General features: G+C 37.8%; 2 protein-coding genes across 2 annotated transcripts; one reads left to right on the top strand and one right to left on the bottom strand.

Annotated features, from left to right (window-relative positions):
- Positions 1-11,574: 11,574 nt before the first annotated feature.
- LOC143583271 (diacylglycerol O-acyltransferase 2D-like) lies at positions 11,575-14,761 on the top strand. The gene is made up of 9 exons (XM_077065619.1): positions 11,575-11,792; positions 11,856-11,930; positions 12,877-12,962; positions 13,130-13,236; positions 13,673-13,828; positions 14,090-14,176; positions 14,262-14,359; positions 14,460-14,548; positions 14,658-14,761. The coding sequence occupies exons 1-9, from the start codon at positions 11,599-11,601 to the stop codon at positions 14,759-14,761; spliced, it is 996 nt and encodes a 331-aa protein (XP_076921734.1). The 5' UTR covers positions 11,575-11,598.
- A 251-nt stretch (positions 14,762-15,012) lies between these two features.
- LOC143583265 (protein PIN-LIKES 3-like) lies at positions 15,013-18,509 on the bottom strand. The gene is made up of 11 exons (XM_077065617.1): positions 18,424-18,509; positions 17,532-17,667; positions 17,367-17,446; positions 17,068-17,192; positions 16,865-16,986; positions 16,614-16,796; positions 15,821-15,910; positions 15,640-15,739; positions 15,504-15,557; positions 15,232-15,417; positions 15,013-15,152 (listed from the first exon to the last, which is right to left on the bottom strand). The coding sequence occupies exons 1-11, from the start codon at positions 18,507-18,509 to the stop codon at positions 15,028-15,030; spliced, it is 1,287 nt and encodes a 428-aa protein (XP_076921732.1). The 3' UTR covers positions 15,013-15,027.
- Positions 18,510-23,372: the final 4,863 nt, after the last annotated feature.

The following is a 23,372-nucleotide window of genomic DNA, read 5'->3' as shown; positions in this document are numbered from 1 at the left end:
GCTTCACTTTTATTAAGGTTGGCAAGCAACACTTCCTTTGCAGCAGCCTCTTCGACGCCCTTTAGCTTCCGCTCAGTGTGGTCAAGCACGCCCCTCTGGTCCAGGATTCTTGGAGCTTCTTCGCGTCCTCCATCGCCAAGGCATCATGAGCCTGCTGGAGAGCCTCTAATTTGGCTTTAAGCTCTTCATTCTCCAGGCGTAGAGGCTCAGCAACAGCTTCAGCCTTGGTGGCCCTTTCAGTTGCGTTCCTAGCAGTTTCCTTAGCCAGCCGAAGCTGTTCATTAACAGCTTGGGCAGCCTTGGAGCGAGCCTCGAGATGGGCCTGAACCTCAACTTCAAGGGCCTTGAACGCCTTCTCCTTCTCCGTCGCCGCGGCGGAGAGCCTCCTATTCTCCTCCCGGACAGCCCGCGCCTGAGCTACTTCCTGAAGGCGAGCTGCTTTTAACTTGTCGTTTTCACGACAAAGCAGCTCGACGCGCGGCTGCATCCGGGCCAGGAGAACCCGAAGCTCATTGCTTAGCCTACCCTCCTGGTAGCTAGCCATGGCGTCCCCCAACGCACCACTAGGAGCAGCGTGACGAGCCCACTCCACGCACTCCACAGGGGTGCGAAGGGTTGTTCCTCGGCGAATGTTCCAACGTGGAACATACACTTCATTGGAATCCGACACTGCAAAAAACATAAAGCAGTTAGGAAAATATGATAAAAAAAAAGGGCCAGAAGAACCCTACGCACCTGTAGGGTCAATAACAGGCCGATAGCCGCCGAACCCATCACCTGAACCCAAGGGAAATCCATCCAAGAGGTCAGGAAGATGGGAAGGAGGCAGAGGTTGGCGATAAGCCCCATGCATACCTGAAGGATCGGCCGTCGTTGCCGATGACGGAGGAGGCATGGTAAAGGCCGCCGCGGAATCCGCAGCAAAAGTAACCGCCGGCTCGGTGAAAGATGCGGTAAAAATGGCACTCACAGCCGGCGGTGACGTCATCACAGCTGGAACAGTCGGCTCAAAGGAGTGAGCAACTGAACCAGTGGAAGCAGGCGCAGGCGCAGCCGCCTGGGTCGTCGCCTCTGGTAGGCTGACCAAGCCTACCGTCATTGGCGGAGAGGTACTCCTCTGCGCTCCACCCTGGAATGCGTCAACATCCACGCCTGCGTAAAGAAGATAAGTATTAATGATGGAAAACCATGAAGTTAAAAGATAAAGGAAGTTTGTACTTACGGGTTTTCTTGAGGCTGAAGGTACGGAGAGGCGGGGACGAACCCGATGGAGCCGGCCTCTTTGCGCCGCTCACCGTCGTCTTCTTGGGCTCTCCGGAGGTGACAGTCGCAGCCTCCGGAGCGGTGGTCTTATCACCACCGGGATTCCCCGCCACCTCTTCGCTCTCGGTCTCCGAATCAGACCGAGGCACCGGATCGGCAGTGGAGGCCACCTTCTCCTTCGCCTTCCCGCCGGCAGCCTTCTTCTTTCGCACCAACGGAGGACCATCTGCGGATTCCTCATCAGAACATACGATTAGAGGAATTCCAGCAGAGGTTTCAACATTGAGGGGTCGAGGATTGAATAGCGCCTTACCTGGCCGCCTGGCGCTAAGGATCTCGTGGCCTAGCGGGTAGACCTCCACGAACCGATCCGCCGTTTGTTCTAGGATGGGCAACTCGTTCTCGTCTAGAGCGCGAGTACCCATCCGAGCGGGACCGTCAGCCTCCCGTGGGTTCAGGAGCGACTGCAAGTCGTTCCCCTCTGAAATAAACAGGAAAAAAGTTAGAAGAGATTCTAAATCAACAAAAAGAAACAGAGCATACCGTAAGAAACAGAGTTCGAACCGTATTCAAGGACGATTGGGATCTTTTGCGCATCCGCCTCCTTCCACACCCGGCTCATCCCCAGCATCACCATCCCGGACTCCTCAAACCGGTAAACCGGAGATTGGACTCGAGATATCTTCGAAAACCATTCCGCCTCCTCGTAGTTGGAGGCGTGAAGGCTGGGAAGTGCTTGCCCGTTCTTCAATTTCATGGCAAGGGGGATGGCGCGAGCGGAGATGTAGAAGAACTCCCGCTTCCACGAGCGAAGACTGCGCTCGGTTGCGCAGATCTTCAAACCCTTGATCCGGGTTATCAACGTATACCACCCCTGGATGCACCTCCAAGAGTTGAAGGTCATCAGGCGGTCAACATAGGGCTCAATGCCCAGAATCCGGCACACCCACTCGAAGTGCCGAATCTTGGCAATCGCCATCGGGTGCACCTCGGTCAGGTGCACACCGTGCCTCTCCAGGACACGGAAAACAAACTTTGTCAATGGGAACCTAAGATTCCCATAAACAAAGAATGCAGCATATACCCCGATCTTGCCTCTGGGGGCATCGTACACCGTCTGATGGGGTTCAGGAAACTCAGGCTCGAGAGACTCGAGCATGAACTTCCTGACGATGTACTGATACAGATCGACAGGCAGAGCACACTGGCACTCGCCAGCAGTACTCTTGTCATCGGCTGTAGATTCGAGATCACGAGACGACATCTTGCAGATATGAAAGAAGAAAACGATTTCAAGAGAATGCTTGCCTGAAAAGGTGAGTATTCGCCGGAAATCGCTTAGAAGATGAAGAGAAGAGTGAAAGTGTGAATTACAAAGAACCCTCTCCCCCTTTATATACTAATCGCAATTAATGCGATGCATTTAATGCGGAAGAGAGAGAAATCGAAGGTGCAATGAAACTATGACACGTGGCAAAGAGCAAGCTGGCAACAGTTGACAGGACGCATACCATTAATTTCGCGGCCACGCGCCCGAAAAATCGCGCCCACGCGCCTGAAAAAGCGTCTGGAATGACCATGTACTGTCACGTCACCATAACTTCCTGCACGTCCTGACACAGTCAGAAGAAACCGTCGCACGACGTTTCAGAGGTTTGGACTGTTCTTATCCTTTCACCAACTTTTCGAATTTCAAAAAAAAAAAAAAATTCAAAAAGATTCAAAAGTAAGCGGGAAAATACCCCTTACCTTGGCAACGAAGTAACCGTAAGACGGATGCGGGTACAGTGTTAAGGCAAAACCCTTCACATACCTAGCACCCGCAGGGAATTGAAGCCAAGAATAACTTGGCAACTAAGTAACCGTAAGACGGATGCGGGTACAGTGTTAAGGCAAAACCCTTCACATACCTAGCACCCGCAGGGAATTGAAGCCAAGAATACCTCGGCAACCAAGTAACTATAAGACGGGTGCGGGTACAGTGTTAAGGCAAAACCCTTCACATACCTAGCACCCGCAGGGAATTGACGCCAGGAATACCTTGGAAGTAAAGTAACCGTAAGACGAGCGCGGGTACGGTGTTAAGGCAAAACCCTTCACATACCTAGCGCTCCGCAGGGAATTGAAACCAAGAAGGATCTTCTGGGCAATGCTTGTGGAAACGGAAATAACATCCCCGCATAGCGGGAACGTCGAGAACTACGTTGTTTGAAGCTCCAGGATGGAATTGGTGGTTTTAACATAATTGATCACTATGTTCAAAACTACCAAAACCTCATGGAGAATCCACACAAGTGGGACTCAATGCTCCTGACTTGCGAGGAGGTTACAGACCTACCCGCATCATACCCAAAGATCAAGCAGGAAAGTCGGGAATTTCTGCAGGTGACAAGGACTTCCGCGGGAAGAATCCCCATGGAAAACCTTAAAAAACCCTTTTCAAAACCCTTTTGCTTAAGTCCAAAAGTTCACCTCACTTTATTAAACACTCATGAGAAGAACATTGGACTGGGGGGACTTGAAGAGGTAGGTCCCAGCAGAGCCCAGTTGGACCCGCAAGACTCACATTGAAGAGGGACGTTTGCGCAGAAACCAACTGGATCCGCAGGACCAACCATGCTCAGAGACGTGACGTCCTTACGCGGAGTACGCAAGCTGTTCCCGCAGGAAATGCCTCCCAATGGTGAAGGACTCTGCCTGTTCCCGCAGCTGCGGATACAAGCCATCAGGGAAGGCCACCCGCGCAGCAAGGCTACACGCACAAGGCACTTAGCTCTCAATCACTCAGTGTCACCTGAAGGAATGAGCAAAGCCGGGGACAATCCCGCACAAAGGCGGGAGGGGGAATACTCCCGCCCAAATAAGCCAGTCCGTACGATACGGGAAGATCTTCTGTACTGTACCTGACGAGGTATGGGCAAAAGATCTGACTAAAGATACGACAGCTTATTGACAACAGTATGGCGAGCAGCATGCTCCTGTACTGTATGTCACTATTAGCCGCTGCCTACTCACCAACTCCTGTCATACCACGTGCATAGCCTGCAGTTGGTGGAAAAGGAATAGTACACAGCAGGCCTGGTCACTATCAGCCGCTGTCTACCCACCAACTACCAGCAGGGCACGTGCGTAGGCCACTGTTGGTAGAACAGGAATACTATTCAGCCGGCCACACCTCCTTGGAAACCTACCTTCGGCTATAAATACCACAAATGGTATGATCATCTCATCTTATCATATAATATCACATTATCATCATATTATACCTGATATCTGCTCTAGCAATCTCTTAATATACTTTTATATTTAAAGAGCAATCTAGTCTGATTCTCACGCCGGAGGGTGGTCACAAGGAGGAACCCCCCCTTCTCAGTGACAAGCTCACGGTGTCTGTTTTGCAGGTTATTAGAAGAACCATCTTTGCTGGGTCTAACTCCTCGTGGGAAACATCTATCTAACCCCCAGGTTACTCGTAATCTGCCCGGGGTCCTGTTGGTGTTTCTTCAGACACCATTGACACATCCAAGGATCCGATAGGTAATATTTGAGTATATTATTTTTATAATATTATTTATACGTGGGGAATGCTAAAAAACGAGAAGTTTTGGGTTCGCATGTGTTTGACAGAAATTTCATGTAGAAATGCGTTGTGATTTATATCTCAAAGGAACAAAATATCGATATCGGTTTTGCTTTTCTTGAAAAAGACTTTTCATTTACAACTAGAAGATTGCGCTATATTCGAGCAAATGAAGAGCGAAATCTCCGAGACAAATATCGTGACAACGGGTAATTTTTTTTATAACAAATATATATTCTATAATTATTTTATTTTATTTTATTTTATTTTAAGTATCCTTTGTTTTTATATTCAAGTATCCTTTATTTTTCTTACTTCTATTGCTTTATTATTCCAGTGTGCTTGTAAATCTTATTTTATTAATATATTATAGTATTTTATTGTATAATTTTATTATATATTTTTGAATTATTATGTTTATTGAATATTAATATATTAGGTAAATGAATAAAAATTATGATTGAATAAAAATGTATTTAGTTAAAACCACTATATTTGATTAAAAGGAGGCTAGTGAAACTTTATTTTTGCTTACATGATGTCTAGATGACATTTTAACTAGAGAAAACCACTTCTAGAATGCTCTAATTAAGAGAAAAAACATTTAAAATAATAATGCGTTATGCCATAAATTGATCAACAATTAATGAAGTGATTTCTTTTTTTATTTTAACAATATATTTTCCACTTAAAATCTCTTAACTTTGTACTCATGAGAATTTAAACACATCATCTTATATTTGAAGTGGAAAAAATATTATGCAAGTTTTACATAAAAAAATGTAAACAATCTTCTTCTAATGTATTTAAGGTGTATCGACTCATTAATTTAAATATTTTTCAAAATTACACGCATTCTAGACAATAGGGACCTCAATTTTGCAAAATTAGGTTCAAAGAATTTTACGTACTTTTTTTATTCATGTTTTTAGGCACTTTATTATATAAAAACTATGTGAACGCATTCTTTTTATTAATGAGAATTGAGAAGGTATGTTAACTTTTAACATATTAACCCATTGTACGGTCTTCTATAAATCATATTAAAGAAATACGGGTGAGTTTAACCGGGGTTAAACGGGCATTCTCACATGGTATAATTAGCTGAGAATCTTGGGGTGTGATGAGTTATGATTTGCAAAGCAATGCAAGTCAATGGAAAAGTGTAGTCTGGTGATAGTTAGGTGGGAGAGACGCTTCCAGCTCAGACTAATGTTATCATCGTCATCATAATAATCTATTCGTGCATACAGGTGTGTAAAACATAAAGAAAACATATAATTAGAGGGAATAAGATTGTGGAATTCTTTACCGTTTGGTAGAATCATATTTATAGCCGGAGTCTCGGAGATGTGGAGCATTATGGAAGGTCTACTGGGCCAATTGTCAAGAGAATATTTTTATTTGTTTCTTCCGCAGTCGTCGTAGTGGAGATCATGGATACCGTTTTACGTACAGGGCTCACTGACAAGTATTATTGTCTCTTTTGTGTGACTGTAGTAGTGGTTGCACGCATACCCGTTGTACAAGCGCCACTACGATGTTCATGTCTTTTATTGCATAGCCCTGGTATTTATGGTGACCCCGATTGGTACTCCCCTTGTGTGTATTTTTTGGATGTGTCCGATTAGGTTTTTGTATGTGGGTATGTTCTTCCCTTGACGTTTCCCTCTATGACATGTTGGCTATTTTTTAGGTTCGAGCCGGTATTAGACACGGTATCTCTTCACGTATAATATAACTTCTCTATATTGCAAGTTTTTTTAACATTTATTACATATAATATATTTGAAAACATATTAATTATTAAGTTTTCAACAAGCTACTTTTTATACTTATTTAGCTCCCGAGGCGGTTCGCTTCTTGGAACGGGTGCAGAAGGTGGTCCACAGTGTCTCGCAGAGCCCGAGGAACCAAGAATTTATATTTAGTAGAATAGGCTTTGCGATCCAAAAGGGGATAGCGACGTAACTTGTTGCTCGCTTACCCATTATCCAGATATAGTTTGGTTGGTGTTAAATGCCTACGTAACTAATTATATAAAAAAAAATACTTATTTGTTTTCTCTTTGAAAACTCTTTTATAACAAGTTGGAGATTGAAGAAACTTGTTTGATGTTGACTTTCAGCTGTCCTTTATTTATTTAAACAGTGTTATTATTCACGTGTTCGTATTAAGGGTGTGCATGGGTCGGTTTGGGTTTGGTAAAACCTATAACCATAACCAACATGGCGGTTAATAGAAAACCATACCATAACCGATCCGTTATGGCGGTTTCGGTTAATTGGTTTTGATGGTTATAACGAGTCGGTTATGGGTCGGTTAACCGTGACCAAAACAAATATAATTAAGCCTAAAACTTTCGTACCAAATATTACCAAAAAAACAAAAAAAGACATGACCCGATCCAACAAAATACATAATCCATAATATTAATACCAAATATTCAAACGAAACGCCATGACATAACTCAACAATAAAATTCAAGTTAATTCAATAAGAAACAATGAACCAAAACACAAAAAGATATAATCCGACAATATGTTCGTATCATAAGTATAATAAACGGGGCGGTTCGGTTATGGCGGTTTTAATATTATCATTAACCAAAACCGACCCGTATCTGGCGGTTGTCAATAATCATTAACCCGACCCACCGGTTATAACGGTTATCGGTTAAAATCGGTTCGGTTATGCCGGTTATGGTTCGGTTTATGGTTAACAACGGCTAATTTGATCACCCCTAGTACGTATTGTTCATAAACGTCTTTTGGTTTTCTATAATTTTTTTTATTTTTATTGATTATTTTTATTATGTTTGTATAAGTTTTTAAACTGATATTATATTTCATGCATTAAATATTAATGCTTAAAAATGAAATTTATGATATTATAGGCTATCAGATGAGTACAAATATATAGTTTGTCTTATATATATATGACTATAAAATCTTGTTTCATAGTTGATCTTATACATGTCGAGTACCTAATATGTGCATTGATCGGGTTCACACGTATCATGTACATGTACACCCTGCCTATGGTATTAGGTTGCTAAAAATTACCGCATGTAATATTACCTAAATCCATCCAACAAAAATATATATTAATATACCACACATCTACCTATTCTAATAAAGTAAAATAATTGTGACACGTGTCAGTTTGTGGTTAATTCTTACAATTTTTTTCCCTCCAAAACTTATATATGGCAAATATAAAAAATTATTCACTTTCCTTTTACATTTTATTTATATTATATCTAATTAAATTATTCACTTTTATTTAAACTCTATTTGTATTATATCTATACATTTTTATACAAATAAATATTTACATATTATACTAATATACATTGTTAGAATATTTTCACAAAATACTTGATGAAATTCAAAAATCTACAACAAACCATGTTTATTAAATATTGAAAATTTGTGAAAGACTTTAGCTATATCTTTCACATCGAAAGACCTCATTGTTTTAAATTTTTCTTCAGTAGCATTGCTTCATTATCGTATACGGATTGTAAAACAACTCATTCTCAATTTAAAAGTCAAATATATTTGATGATATAATACAATTATATTTGTAATACATCTTTTTACATAATATAAATAGGCTTAGTTATCTTTTTTTTTATTTATATTAAATTATTCATTGTAATTTATACATTAATTTATTCCGTATAATACACGGGTTTCTAAAGCTAGTATGTTAATACTATAATAGATATTCCCATAGATATTCTCAGTCCACCATTCATTCTCATCTATATAATAACATTAAAAAATAATATATTTTCTTATGTTTAATTAAATAATATATTTTTATATTTTTATTATTATAGTTTCTTTTTCCTTTACCCACAACCAATTTTAACAAATATTAAAAAATAAATGGGTAAAAACAAATATTTCTTAAATTTATGAAACAAATCACTAACTTATTTCTATCCTTCACTCATAAAAAGTTAAGGGATGAGTTGAGAATGCTTTTAGTAACTTTATAATATTACGGTATTACCAAAATCAACTAACTGCTGATTTATTCAACCATATATCATCTCTCTCACACGCACACCCACACACATATAAAACAGAGTAATAAAAATAGAACAAAATAATTAAAAAATAATATAAAGATAGCCAGATAGGTATGGTGAATGAGATAAATTGGTATGTGGCTTAATGGTAGAGCACTCACTTTACTAGTGAGAGGTACAAACCTCACTATCACTAATTTATATGGGAGATATGAGGGATGACCCTTGCCAGGGTTCGAGTCCTGATCTCACCCGGTTTTACCGGCTCCTCGCTGTCGTGCCATTTGGAGAGCGTGGGGGTCGGGTTTTATCCGGTGAATCCCTCAATAGGTGGACCACTAGGGGCTTCGAGCGTCCGGACTAGTGGCCGGCTCGGGCTATCTTTAGACAATGGATGCCGCGTACAAAGTACCCGGCGTTACCTAGTTGGTCGTGAAAAAAAGGTATGGTGAATGAGATGCAAGGGGCTGTTTTTCAAAAAATGTGATAAATTTTAAAGAATATATTTGTTAGTTAAATTATAAGATAAGCCGGTAAGGAATGGTGGGAGGGATGTCCAAAGGTGTCTACACAATTTCAATGAAACCTTTAATAGTGCATTTACCTAATGCCTAGAATTTTGGACTTGATGCGGCGATAGTCAAAACTAAGGATTTAGGGTGTAGAAGAGATATACATTTTTTTCTCCAAAATTTATTATCTTTGTAAAACATTAGTTACGTATACAATTTCTGGTTAGTTTTTCTTCTTAATGAACTATGTGTGTGTTTGATACTTTGACGTGTGATGGGAAAAATAGAGCACTTTCATTTCTTATCTTCTTGTTTACAACACTCTACTTAATAAGATATCAATAGTTGTTTTAAAACATTGGGACAAATTTAGATTAGGAAAACACGCGTAAAGTCTTACTGCTAAGCATGTTTGTTTGTTAGGTGTCAAGTCTCTGGAATCAAAAATCTTTTGGGATGAACAGAGCACCATACTCGTAAGTGAAGCGAGTAGACGAATGGGCTAGCACACTGGCCTAGTTGGTCTGAGTAGAGGAAGTGAGTAAAGGAAGCGAGTTGTGGAACTCGAAGAGGAGGAAGAAAATTAGGGGCTAGGTGAGTGAGTGGGTTGAAATGAGGTGGTACTTGGGTATTGGCTATAGTGGTGTGGGTTAATCTAGGAGCGCCCCTTCCACCCTAAGGAGTGGTGCGATTGCAATTAAATACCTGATTATTCTCTATGTAAAAAGATCTGTCGTTTAAGTATTACTTCAAACATTTTCCTACTATAACCATTGAAGACCATTTGCCAACATAAGCTGTTGCGATTTATATCTATTAATCATATATGTTGGTTAACAAATTGATGGGTCCTGTAAATTTTTTCAGTAATGATTTTGATGATTACCAAAACAACAATATGCTTTCGATATTTGTGTATCATATCAAACCTCAATCTTCAATCCCAATTGACTTGATTAGAAGTTTATTTTAAAAAGACCATAATAATCAATTAGAAACACTAGCAGGTAGGGCCGGCTCCGAGAAAGCAAAAAAAATTTTTGAAACAAATGCGAAATCTTTTTTGAGTCTTAAGTAAAAGATGTATTTTGTTGGGTTTAAACAATTTAAATTTTATATGGCTTTACTTGGTTAAAATTTTGTTTGTGTAAAATTTTTTTGTATAAAAATAGGATTAAACATGTTCCAAATGAGACTAGTTACCATAACCTTTTGGTTGAGTTTTTTGCCACTAGAACAAGCCAATGGTTATGTAATAGAGTTTAACATTAAATATACATATTGTATTTAATAAAAATACATATAATTTGTTTTTTTTTTTAAATTCAGGCCTAGCTGGGTGTCGGGCCTGTGATTATCGACCACCCTGCCATCCCAATGGGCGGGCCCTGCTAGCAGGTGACAAGCGAAACCGCATACAACCACCAAAATAACTATGAAACACTAGAAAAACACAAAGCGCAACCCCATACAAAACAACCTCTTAAAAAACAAAGTTCTTGCAACAATCCCACATCACATTGTCAAGTTTTGACTGACTTCACACCCATAAGAAAGTAACGACCTTGATCCCCTCTACCAAGTCTACTAACCGATCGGCGAATCCCCATGTACCACACTATGTTCCGAGCTTTCCAAAAACTCCACATTGAGATCAAAGAGATTGCGTGGAACACCTAAAATAAAAGTTATGTACAAATTGCTAACTTGTTTAAGATAAAATAAAAATTAAGCTGTTCTACCAGCTAAAAGCTAAAGCTAAAAGCTAAAAGTGACCCAAGTTTTTGTAAATTTATAGCTTCTAATTAATTCTCATTCTAGAATCGTATTAAAAATCTTAATTTCCTTTGGACAAGTTTTAAGTATAGATTTTTTTGTGTAAGAACTTAGTGAAATTTCAACTATTTTTAGGAAAAAAAATAATAACAATACGTACGATAAACACTCTAAGTTAATCCTACTTCTAAATATATACATCAAACCCTCAACCTAAAACAAAGATATCATTTTGCACACCTTCATACCACTACTAAACGCCCTTTAGTTATTCATTTACTTCTACCATCAAATCTTGACTTGGAGAAAATTAAATGAGTTTCAAAAGTCAAAAGTACATGCCAAATTTTTAAATTTCCTCTCTTTAAATTTTGCAGCCCACAAAGCTTTTTGCTGGCTGTTCACCCGCCAGTTTAATTTTCATAATGTCTAAGACGAAGGCAACGAGTGGAATCCTTCCACCACCTCCTCCAGAACCAACATCCGCGGTGTTTACAGAAAAACTTGTTTCACCTGTTCTTACATTCTTTGCATTGATAATATTGATGAGCTGTGTTTATCTAATAACTATTCTCATTGTGGCTTCCTTCTTATTGCTCCCTCTTCACAAACACTTACTGTAAGTAATTGTTTACTTACTTCTAGTTTTGTCTTCTAACTATATATCACATAATTTCTTCAGGGTATTGGGGATGCTTGTGGTGCTTATGTTCATCCCAATTGATGAGAACAGTAAATGGGGCCTCGCTTTAGTCAGGTTCATATATAGTTCATTCCTTTTGTGCTAATAAACTTAAATAGCGTGAAAGGTACGTGTGACTTGTGACATAAATTTCTGAGATGAGATTATTATCAGCTAACCTCAAAAGAGGTGGGATTAGTAACATCCAAATTCCTAGTTAATTTAACATAATTGTAGGATCCGATAATCAACAAACACAAGAATTATAATCAAGACACACAAATTGAAATGGATATAAATCAGATTCATTAAATAATTGAACTGTCGACCACAAATTTGTTTATTGGCTAGATATACTAGCTGGAATTGCCTAGGGAACAATGTGATGCAACATTTAGATATAAACTAATTACATACTATGTAGGGGTAACACCCCGATCATCAATCCGACATATAAAAGAGGCGCATCTACGTAGATAAAGACAAGATGGGACATGTACATAGCGACCACAATGGAAAGAGACCCACAAAATCACACTTGAATGTTCCAAGATAGTAACAGGTAGTTAGATGTCCCACCGGGGACCACTACAAGAATAGTACACACTTAGATGCGGCAATGATAAATACACAATGTGTATGCAACCATGCGATATCTTAATACATTAAGCCTTTACACCTTTTACTATGTGTTCTTTATCTCTCAGATAACTCTCGTTTATCATCCCTTGGTCATATAATCTCTAATCTAGAAGCTCATCGCAATCCATATCAATATGGGCTAAGATTTACTTTAACATACTGCATATTAACCTAACTAGTTCTAGTATTTATATGTTTGATCCTGAACTTATAAAACATATGATTAAGCCTATATTCCATGTATTTAACACTCGAGTCAATAATTATTACGAACATCAAGTTTCACACTTTGAACCAGTGTTTCTTTTTAACTTAATTCTGTTATAGCAATATTCATGAACAAAGTAGCACGTAATGAAATATATTTCATCAACGTCAGGTACATATACAAGCATGTGGCAAGTTATTTTCCTGCTACTCTATATGTTGAGGATATTAAAGATTTCAGTCCTGATCAGGCTTATGGTAATTTTTGCATTATATTGTTGATCTGGCACTGTCTCATATGAAAATAAATTACAAAATGAAATGGCAATATATAAAGTTAACATAAATCTACTGACCATCGTATTTAGTTTCCGACGATTTTACACCCACAATCTTGTTACTAGACAATCGTCATTGTTGTGCAGTCTTCGGATACGAGCCCCATTCAGTTTGGCCAATTGGAGCTACAACACTTTTACCTCTTGCAGGTTTTATGCCTACACGCAAAGTCAAGGTGCTTGTTGGTACAGTTGTAAGACTTCCATCTTTTAAAATTCTAAACGACGTATATTCCCGTTTAGAGGTGCCAATTTTAACTTAATGGGTCGGTTCAGGTTATATATGTTTAAAAATAGCTTAAAAGGGAGCAGGTCAAAAGTTGTCCAAACTGGTCCTTTAATGCATAAAACCTCATATGTCACTTTATTCAACCGAATCACGCTATATTGAGATGCTACATATAACTTATGTAAGAATATTTGTCATATTAATTATCTTTTTTTAAATTAGAAGATCTTGGAGAAAAATTGTTTTGCGAACCCCACACAAGATGTATTGATCACCGGTGCAAAAAAAAAAATACTTGTTTTGATCTGTTACCCAAATTATCCAACCTGCTTGTTTGCCACCTCTATTTGTTTATATAGTTTCCAGTAAATTTTGAATACTGTCACACTGACATTAATCAGCTGTTACACACACCGTTTGTGAGGCATTTTTGCACATGGTTGGGAACAACAGAAGCAACAAGGGAAAGATTCTCATCTCTCTTAAAAGCCGGGTGTCGCTGCATAGTGATCCCAGGTGGAGTACAGGAGGCGTTCTATATGGAGCATAATTGTGAGGTTTTTTTTTTCTTTACTTTCACATACAAGTACTTATTAACAACACATTATCTTATTGTATTTTGTATATATTTAGATGAGCTTTATACCAAATTCATATAGTTAGACCCATTTTTATATCCTAATCTCTATTTAAAGGGCCTTATGTTTGTATAATGCAATTAAACATTCTAAAGCATACACACTTTTAGTACTCATTTCTGTTATTAATTTGGTAAAATAACGGACATTATATGATTTAAAGTTATTTATATTGTACAGGTTGCTTTTTTAAAGGCAAGGAAAGGATTTATACGACTTGCAATGGAGACTGATTCTCCTTTAGTTCCTGTTTTTGGGTTTGGCCAGGTATATATAATTTCTCTTTATTACGTTCTTTACAGCTGTTCTCATTATTACAGTAATATGTTAAAAACATGTTTAAATGTTGCAGTCCTATATTTATAACTGGTGGAAACCGAGGGAAAATTTCTTCCTAAAACTTGCTCGAGCTATTAAGTTCATGCCTATTGTTTTCTGGGGTGTTCAATGGTATGTTTAGTGTTTAATTTATATGATTCTACATTTCATTCAATCACATTATCTGTATTACGCATTGTTGACTGTTTTTGTGCTTGTTAAACTTTTGCAGGTCGCTTATACCTTTACGACGACCAATTCTTGTGGTGGTTGGTAAACCAATACATTTCAAGAAGTATAATTCATCACCCACCATGGAAGAGGTATTCAAGTTATTATTATTACTATTATTTTTTGAAAATGTTCATGTTACAATGAATTTTTCATGGTATCAAAGATCTAATGATTTGAATTTACATTTCATTTTTGAAAGTTTCAGAAGTGCATTGCCAGTTTGTGGAGGCACTTCAAAGTCTATTCGATAGGCATAAAGCTCGAGCAGGTTATCCTGATCTTGAATTACGAATTTTGTGAAGATTGTACAAATCTACAGGTTCAAGTGTTTTTTTTTCTAAACTACTCAATAATACAAAGAGAAATAATATAGTTGTGTCTACTAGATGTATATGAAGGACTTAAATTTGTGGAAATGGTTTTTGGACCTGTTAATTTTGAACCATTATGTGATCCGACTCGTTCAACTTGCAGAGCTTATTGAAATGCAATAAGCATAATACTACATATTTAAAAACTCAAAGGTCAATCCCTAACGTACACCATCTTAGTCAGACGCAACAAAGTCAACTAACAAGCCACATGAAGAATGTCGACCATAAGCTAAGCGATATTGATGCCAGACCATAAGTCCACAACATAATCACCGAACATTCACTTTCACCGACACCAAATAACTGCATTATTGTACCTGCATATTACCAAGTGTCACAAATCGATTTGTACATCAATTTAAAGACAATACCAATATCACTGTCGAAAGCTTATACCAATGTTCATGGCTGGTGGAACCGCGAACTGTAGCAGAAGAACAAAAACATAGAGAGGATCCGTGCCTACAAACCCAAGATAAATCGCTCCTTTGACAATTAAAATGCCACAAAGTGGCAAGAAAACATACCGAACAGATATGATTCTAAACATAATTGATACTGAGATACCCGACCCTTTGAGACCTTCATATTATATTATAAGTTAATAACTAGTAATTAGTAACATAACAAATATAAAAGTATGGTTGTGAATTTATTGTCAAGGCTACCTCTTAAAAGGTTTCCTCCAACGATTAATGTCACAATTGGAACTGCTGCGTCCCTTTGACAAAATCGAGATTAAGGTTTATTAAATTCCTGTTACATGAACAGATAATCTAGATAAAGATACAAAAAGATTGTATCCTACTAAAGATGCGGAATCTTGAACCACTCGAAGCGGAGCAGTGGCGCCTATTAGTAGCATGCGCATTGGTGTGACGGTTCCAATCACGAACCCGACAAGCTATAAAACAAAATTGGAAAATGAACAACAAAAATACTTATATCTTTTGCATTAAATATGATACATAAGGCTCACAGTTACCGCTGCAATAGTAGATGGTGCAAACACCGCCTTCAAGTTAATATGTCTTGAAAAGTTCCCCAATTGTTGTTTCATCACATTTAACATCACCTAGAAGGTCGAAGGTACGGTTAAGACTAGGGGTATTCATCAAATCATATCTGAATTTAAAATGTTAAAAACTGAATTCAATTTCGAGTAAGGTTTGCAAAACCGATTCAAATAAGCTTATTCGAATTCAAGTATATTTGAACAAACCGAAATAAAAAATTATATAAAACACAAAATTATCATAAAAAATCCCAAAACTGAAATCTGTTTATATATAATGTATCAAAAAAGCTTAAACAGAACCCAAAGGCCCATAGTTTATATTAAAAAATTATCTACAATGCAAAGTAAGGTTATTCAAATCATTTCGAGATTTTTAAATTCGAAGTAGAAATTTTCTTTGAGTAATGGTTCAATTCGAATAAACCCAAAATTCGAATTTCTTATTCAAATTTGATTCAAACTTCGGGTTATTGGAGTCCGATTCGAATAATGAAAACCCCTAAGAGCATTCACACTGGAGTTTTTATCTTTATCCTTATAATTTAACCAAAAAAATACATATATCCTAAAAATTTAAAAATTAAAAAAAAAAAGTACACATCCCATTTGGTATAATTATGTGGAGTGAGTAAGGGGATTGGTATATTTATCAGATCACTATAGCAATTAGTAAGTTTATATGAATAAGAAAATTGACCAAACCTTATTGTTACATAGACACTATGCTTTGAGTAACCTAAGTAAAAGTGAAAATAACAACCTTGAGTTTCCCATCGTTGTTAGCGGAAGACAGAGATGAAGGAAGAAAAGTGAGGGTCAAATCCTCTTCAAAGGTAACTGTTTCATCGATAGACGCAACATCGTTGTTACAAGAATTTTGGGAGAGTCCCACAAAAACCCGTACTAGGTTATAAACATATCCCCACAAGTAGACAGCTCCAATCTGATGAATTTGTCATGAGAATTCAATATAAAAATTAATATTACAACTTTGTAAGTTAAAATACACACCGCCATAGATAGTGAAGCATATGCTATGCTATACTCATAACAAACATCAGAATCTCCAAAGGGACTGGCTTTCTCTTTGCATACAGCTGGTAATATTATCAAAAACATGTGTCCCAGGTTTCCTGTCACTCATAACTCATGATCAAAACCACAACTTAATGAGTTCATTTATATATGCTTTAGGTTTGTAGGGTATGAGTTACCTGCTGCACATGTGCCAATAATGAGGCCCTTTAAATGTTGAGGTGGTCTAGCAATGAGCAAAAGCAGCCATCCAAGTGCGGATCCGATTATGAATGTTAGAAGAATATTAACAGGCATAAACCACCTGCAGTTTTAATTAATCTTGATTAAAAAGTGACATTGTGCTTGTAGAAATGTAAACTAGGCCGTTCAAATAGGAGGCAAGGGTTTAAATCCTGTATAGTGTAATATTTAGCCGTTAAAAAAAATGTAAACTAAGCAGATCTTACACACACCAGAAGTTAAAAAGAATGCTTACATTGAGATCATGCTTTTGTAAGTTATGGTACTAGCCAGATTGCTAGATACTAGTGCGGGATTGAACACATAGAAGACAATCTGTTCATAACTCAAAGGATGGAGCGTTGTAAAATCCGTAAAAAAATAAATTTGAATATATAATCAAATCTGTAATTAAACTTACATTGTTTACTTGCTTCCTTGTACTTTGTCCCAAGATATCAATAGAGTCCAAGGCAAGAAATGAGCCAAGTGCAGTGACAATAATCACTTTGAGAACAGGCATTGAAGCAGCAGAAAACAGATCAACAAACCCATCCCTAAATCAAATTATTTCCACAAATTTTTTCTAACAAATGAACTCTGATAAGAAGCCAACAATGGGATTAACTTTCATAAGTGAACTGACATTCATGGAAGTTTAAATATCAAATAATCCTACTAAAGCTATATGTTTCTTTTTTTCTTTTTTATTCTTAAGATACTAACTACCGGGAGGAAAACACTGCCGTTTTCTATGTTTATTAAGTTTTAATATTGGATTTGAAAGATTTGTTGGTATTATTAATGAAATCTCACTTCAATATTTTAAGAGGTGATACAAGGTTGATAAGGAAACACCACACCAAATAACCTAACAATAATTGAGAAGTGAATAAACTCAATATACTAGAGAATAAAGATTAAGACATAAATAATAAATAATACTAATAATCAAACACTATGATCGTCTAGTACAGGGCCTTGAACGTGAAACTTGACCGAAGAGAATCAATCATACAGTACGTGAACCACTCCAATGTGGACTGATAACTGCATTGTTGTGTAAGTCCAAGCTAAACGTATATATTAAATTTTCTAAACTACAATTTGTTACATAATTGATTTTGTAATAAAGTATAGAAAGCTGTGATAAACGTTAATCAAATATTCTATAAATCCAAACCAAACGTATATATGTATTCAATTCTTTAACTTATTGATAAATATTTATCTACCGGTCAAACTTCAATAGTGTGGTCAAAGTTCATCCCCCATTCTTGTCATAAAAAAATGTCACTGAGTGGAAGCTGAACTCTTCATTAGTGCTTTCTGTTAGCAACACATCCCAGGAGATGGACGAAATAGAAGAAGTCTCTTCTTTATCAACTATTGATGTCATTATTGCGACAGCGAAGAGCTAGTTCATTATGTATCTTGTTGCTATATATATGGACATATTGCTTGCTATGTAATTGTATAAATCTGAACGAAACACAGCCGAACCGTTATCATTAAAATCAATGGCAACCACAACTCCTCCTTGAACGACTGTAAGCAGCTTCATGTGGCGGTGTGTCCATGGCTTGCTTTCAGTCACATCATCCCTTTCCCTGAAACGTGTTGCAATTATAACAACTAGGGGTGTGCAATGGGTTAAAGCCGGACCAAACTGGAACCGTGAAAGTGCTAAACTCGTACCTGAAACCAGACTGTTAATGAAAGGGTTGGTTCCGGATCAATACCGGGTTGGTGGGTCGGGTACAAGGGTTTGACAGATACAACCCGTTTAGCAATTTCATCACTGTATATAACATATAATAATACATGGCACAGAGTTTGAATTGTACAACATATTGCATGATTATTAAAATTATACATGGATTACTTGATTATTAAAATCATGAGTTACGTGATAATATATATAGAGAGATATATAGTTGATCGATCATATAAGAAGAACTACGAACTGCTATGGACCTAATGATTACACAACAAGATGATGACGAACTAGGATTAAAAAAAACTGAGTATTTGGAAAAGAAGATGGATAAGAAGAAGGTAGATACATGACATGTTTGATGAAGTAATTGATCCAATGGATAGTTTAATATAATTAGAGCATTCTCATCTCTATCTCTATAATTACAGTAAAAAACACTGTATTTCTCTCTCATGTTTAATTAAATAATATTTTTTATACATTTATCATTACAATTTTCTCTCTTCTCTACTTACAACGAATCCAACAAATATTAAAAAATAAATAGGGGCAAACAATGTTCCCAAAATGTTTCCCCAAATTTACAAAAAAAATCACCAAATTTCTCTCTCCATCCTATAATTTACACTCACAATCACTCACAACCCCACCCTATAATTTGCAAACACCCCACACATAATTATAGGGGATGAGATGAGAATACTCTTACAGATACTTGCAGCCATTGGCGAAGTTTCATTGCCACCCCGGCCCCCTGTTTTTGTACGTAGTGTAAATTTAACCGTTTTCGACCGAAAAGTTTTATACGTTGTGTAAGTTTAGCCTTTTTCGGTTGAAAATTTGAGCCTGCCCCCCTCGTTTGTGAAATTTTGTATACATTATGAGCTCCCCCGGTGTGTCAGTCCAAGCTTCGCCACAGAGCAGGCCCACGTTTACAACGGGCAATCCTTATAATCTCCTAGAAAAACTAGGTAGAAAACCTTATTTCACGGGTACACGGGTTTTAAAGAATTCCGCAGGGTATACCCGGAAGCGGACTGGAACCGTTTGGAAAGAAATTTAGGAGCCGTGACCACCAGTTTGATTTAAAATTCACTGGTAGGGTTCATGATTTTGAGGGTCGGTTTCGCGGGTTTCGCGTGTCAGACCCATTTTATGTGCACCCCTAATAAAAACACCGCCAATCTAGTCAGAAACATGCTCGCCTTAAACCACACAACCACATAAAAGATATTATGCTTATTTTCATGCTTATTTTTCTTATTACTAGCCGTTTGATAATATTTCATTACCTTTTGTTGATTGCTTAATTAGTGCCATAAAATAAGACCCTCTTTGTCTATACTATGGTTAGAACCATTTGTAATACTACATCATTAATCCATAACATTTTTGTTATGGTATCACAACCTATCTGATAAGATCCTATACATAACAAAACAAAAAAAAACCCAAAACGTTTTCAATACCTTGTCTCTCTCATAACCCTAAGCAGCCGCCATGGCCGGCGACAATGAAAAGAAGACCGATAGAGGAGCATCTGACCACACTTCTCCATATTACATACATGATTCCGACTACCCGAGGCAGTTACACGTTAACGATGTCCTCACTAACGCGAATTACAAGGATTGGTCTCAAGAAATGTTAAATTTTTTGTTTGCTAAGAACAAAGTCGGGTTCATCAACGGGTCGATCGAGAAACGAGAGCCCGAATCACCTACCTACATGGCCTGGATATGGTGCGACGCTATGCTTAATGGCTGGCTGAACACAACTATGGAGAAGGAAATACGAACGAGTGTGAAATACGCCTCTACGACGCAATAAATCTGGGCCGATCTAAACGGAGTGGTTCGGAAAAGACAACACACCAAGGGCGTATGAATTGAAACAAGCGTTAACTACAATCAAGCAGGAGGGGACATCCGTCTCCGCTTACTTCACAAAGCTTCGATCCATTTGGGACGAAATACAATATGTGCTTTCAATCCCTGTATGCAACTGTAACAGATGCAAGTGCGGGATCGGAATGAAACACGGTGAACTCGAGGACAAAGAATGATTGTATGAATGCTTTCTTGGGTTAGACAACGAGTTCGGAACAATACGTATACAAATCCTTGCCATGCAACCCATTTCATCCCTCAATACAACCTACCACCTTGTGTTCGATGATGAACAACAACGAGCCATCTCAAGCCAAAGAAGACCAGCCATCGACTCTATAGATTTTCAAGACTTTGTGCCAAAGAAGAAAGACCAAAGTTCATCACAAAACAAGTTCTCTCATAAAGATGGCAAACATGGTTTTGGTGAACAGGTAAAACATTGTGATTTTTGTGGTAAAGATGGTCATAATAGAGACGGTTGTTTCAAGCGTATTGGGTATCCATAATGGTGGCTGGGTAAATGGAAACAAGAAAAAGGAAAACCAAGTGCCGCTTGTGTTGAGGAGGAGACTAGCAAAATACCGGGTTTAACAAACGAGCAAAACCAACAATTTGTGAAGATCTTTGGCGACAAGATGAACACACCTAAAGAAGAAACTCCACCGGTTGCTAACATGGCATGTAATATTGGCCAAGGAGGTAGTGGATTTTTGTCTCGGGTGCCACAGAACACATATTTTATAACGATTTTTTCCTTAAAATTTAGATTAAAAAACATTATGAACCACCCGTTGTCATACCGAACGGTGACTTGATCGCCGTAGAGAGGAGAGGTGAATATGTCTTACCCAATGGAATAACCATAAAGAGTGTCCTTCACGTCCCCGAATTCAAATGCAATCTTTTATCCGTTAGTAAACTATCACAAGAACTTCAATGTACTGTAACGTTTTTCCTAACTTTTGTGGCATGCATGACTTGAGTTCGAGGACATTGATTGGAGTGGGTGATTGCAAGAAAGGTCTATACAAGATGGGGATGACGGAGGACACAAGAAAGGTGACGATGAAAATGTTAGACACATGGCACAATAGATTGGGTCATGCTTCAAATTCTAAACTTGCTTTTGTTGATTTTCTTAAAAACACTAGTTTAAACCAAAAGGATTTTTGTGATTCTTGCCTGGATGTCCAGCACGCAAATCGATGAAATAATTGAAGATTGCTGTAATAGGGTCCTATCGCGGTACGCGATGGGTAGTAATTAAATGTTGACTTTTTGGTTAATCGCGGTACGCGATTGACAATTGAAGACCAGTCGCGTACCGCGACGGGTGTGCAGACGGGATTTTTGGTTTATAACATCTTTTTCATCAAGATAAAACCCTAACTCCGTTTTTGACAAAGAAAGGCGATTTCCAACAGTTCCAATAGGCGATCCCACTATCCTAGCTCGTGTCAAGACCATATCTATGATCCATATCATATATACTGACGATTTGATGATGTCGCGGCTCGGCTAATCTCCTAGAATCGCACCCGGGATGTATAGTTTGTAACGTTTACAGTTTTTCTCATGTAACTAAGAATACTATTGTGTTATTATTGATGATTGATATATGATTATTGATGTTTGGTATTTCTGAGTGTTCGGTCGGTTTAGGTTTACGTTGGTCTGAACGATCTGTTACCAGTTGCTAGATAATTAGTCATATAACTGTTTGGTTAGATTGAATACGATAAAACGTACAATTGCCCTTAACTGAGTCACACTGGCAAGGACTGTTTGATAACCAGTGCCGTGTGTAAAGCAATTGTTGATGTCTAAGGTTTTGTCTGATTGATCAGTTTTCAGTTAATCGTTAATAATTAATCTGTTAGGTTGCATGAGATACTGTTGGTTGCTTACTTGAATTCCCGGGTGTGATTTGCTTTGTTAACTGTTTGAAATTCGTTTACTTGTTCATTGCTTAGTTCTCTACATTTACTAAAAATTGCTTGTTTGATCAGCACTAAAAACCAGTCACTTCATAATTAGAAATTTATTACACGAATACATTGACCACATACTCCTTGTGATACGATACCCTACTTGCTCTAACTATTTAGAATAATTAGGTTTTTGATTGACTCAAACGACGGTCATCAAAATGGCGCCGTTGCCGGGGAGTTAGTGCGCTCAGTGTCTTTTGTGTTAATTGATTTGTGTGTTTATTTTCGTTTTAATTTTAGTTTTATTTTTAATTTTTATTTATCTGTATTTTACGCGGGTTGTGTTAGTTGTGCAGATTACAGGTTTATGCGCACCCGCCATTCGGGCCGACAGTCTCCATTAGCTTACGAGCCCGAAATCGAGAGGTTAGCTCGGCAGAACCGAGTACAAAACAGAAATTATTAGATGGAAGACCAAAACCAAAACCAGAACCAAAACCAAGACCCACTCCCACAGAATAACCAGTTTCACCCAAAAAACATGCCTCCACTACTAATTTTTAATAACCAAATTGAGCAAAATAACCAAAACGCCCAAAATCACTCAGCTCGTGCATCTAGAAACCAAAACATAAACCGAACCCTATTTGACCAAGCCGAACCATCCGCTTCAAACAATAACCCCAACCGCCGAGTTCGGATAAATATTGTTGATGTTC

Source organism: Bidens hawaiensis, unplaced genomic scaffold, assembly GCF_021521415.1.
Source record: "Bidens hawaiensis isolate Kalapana, Puna unplaced genomic scaffold, B.hawaiensis_p1.1 tig00032213_1, whole genome shotgun sequence".
NCBI classification, from domain to species: Eukaryota; Viridiplantae; Streptophyta; class Magnoliopsida; order Asterales; family Asteraceae; genus Bidens; species Bidens hawaiensis.
This window is presented reverse-complemented; position numbering and strand designations above follow the sequence as displayed.

Coding starts and splice junctions, on each gene's coding strand:
- LOC143583265 (XM_077065617.1), bottom strand. CDS start 18,509: ATGACATCAATAGTTGATAAAGAAGAGACTTCTTCTATTTCGTCCATC. Junction 17,668..18,423: donor ACAGAAAGCACTAATGAAGA/GTTCAGCTTCCA, acceptor AATTTGATTTAG/GGATGGGTTTGTTGATCTGT. Junction 15,153..15,231: donor TCCACCAGCCATGAACATTG/GTATAAGCTTTC, acceptor GGTAATATGCAG/GTACAATAATGCAGTTATTT.
- LOC143583271 (XM_077065619.1), top strand. CDS start 11,599: ATGTCTAAGACGAAGGCAACGAGTGGAATCCTTCCACCACCTCCTCCA. Junction 11,931..12,876: donor TGGGGCCTCGCTTTAGTCAG/GTTCATATATAG, acceptor CATCAACGTCAG/GTACATATACAAGCATGTGG. Junction 13,829..14,089: donor ATATGGAGCATAATTGTGAG/GTTTTTTTTTTC, acceptor TATATTGTACAG/GTTGCTTTTTTAAAGGCAAG.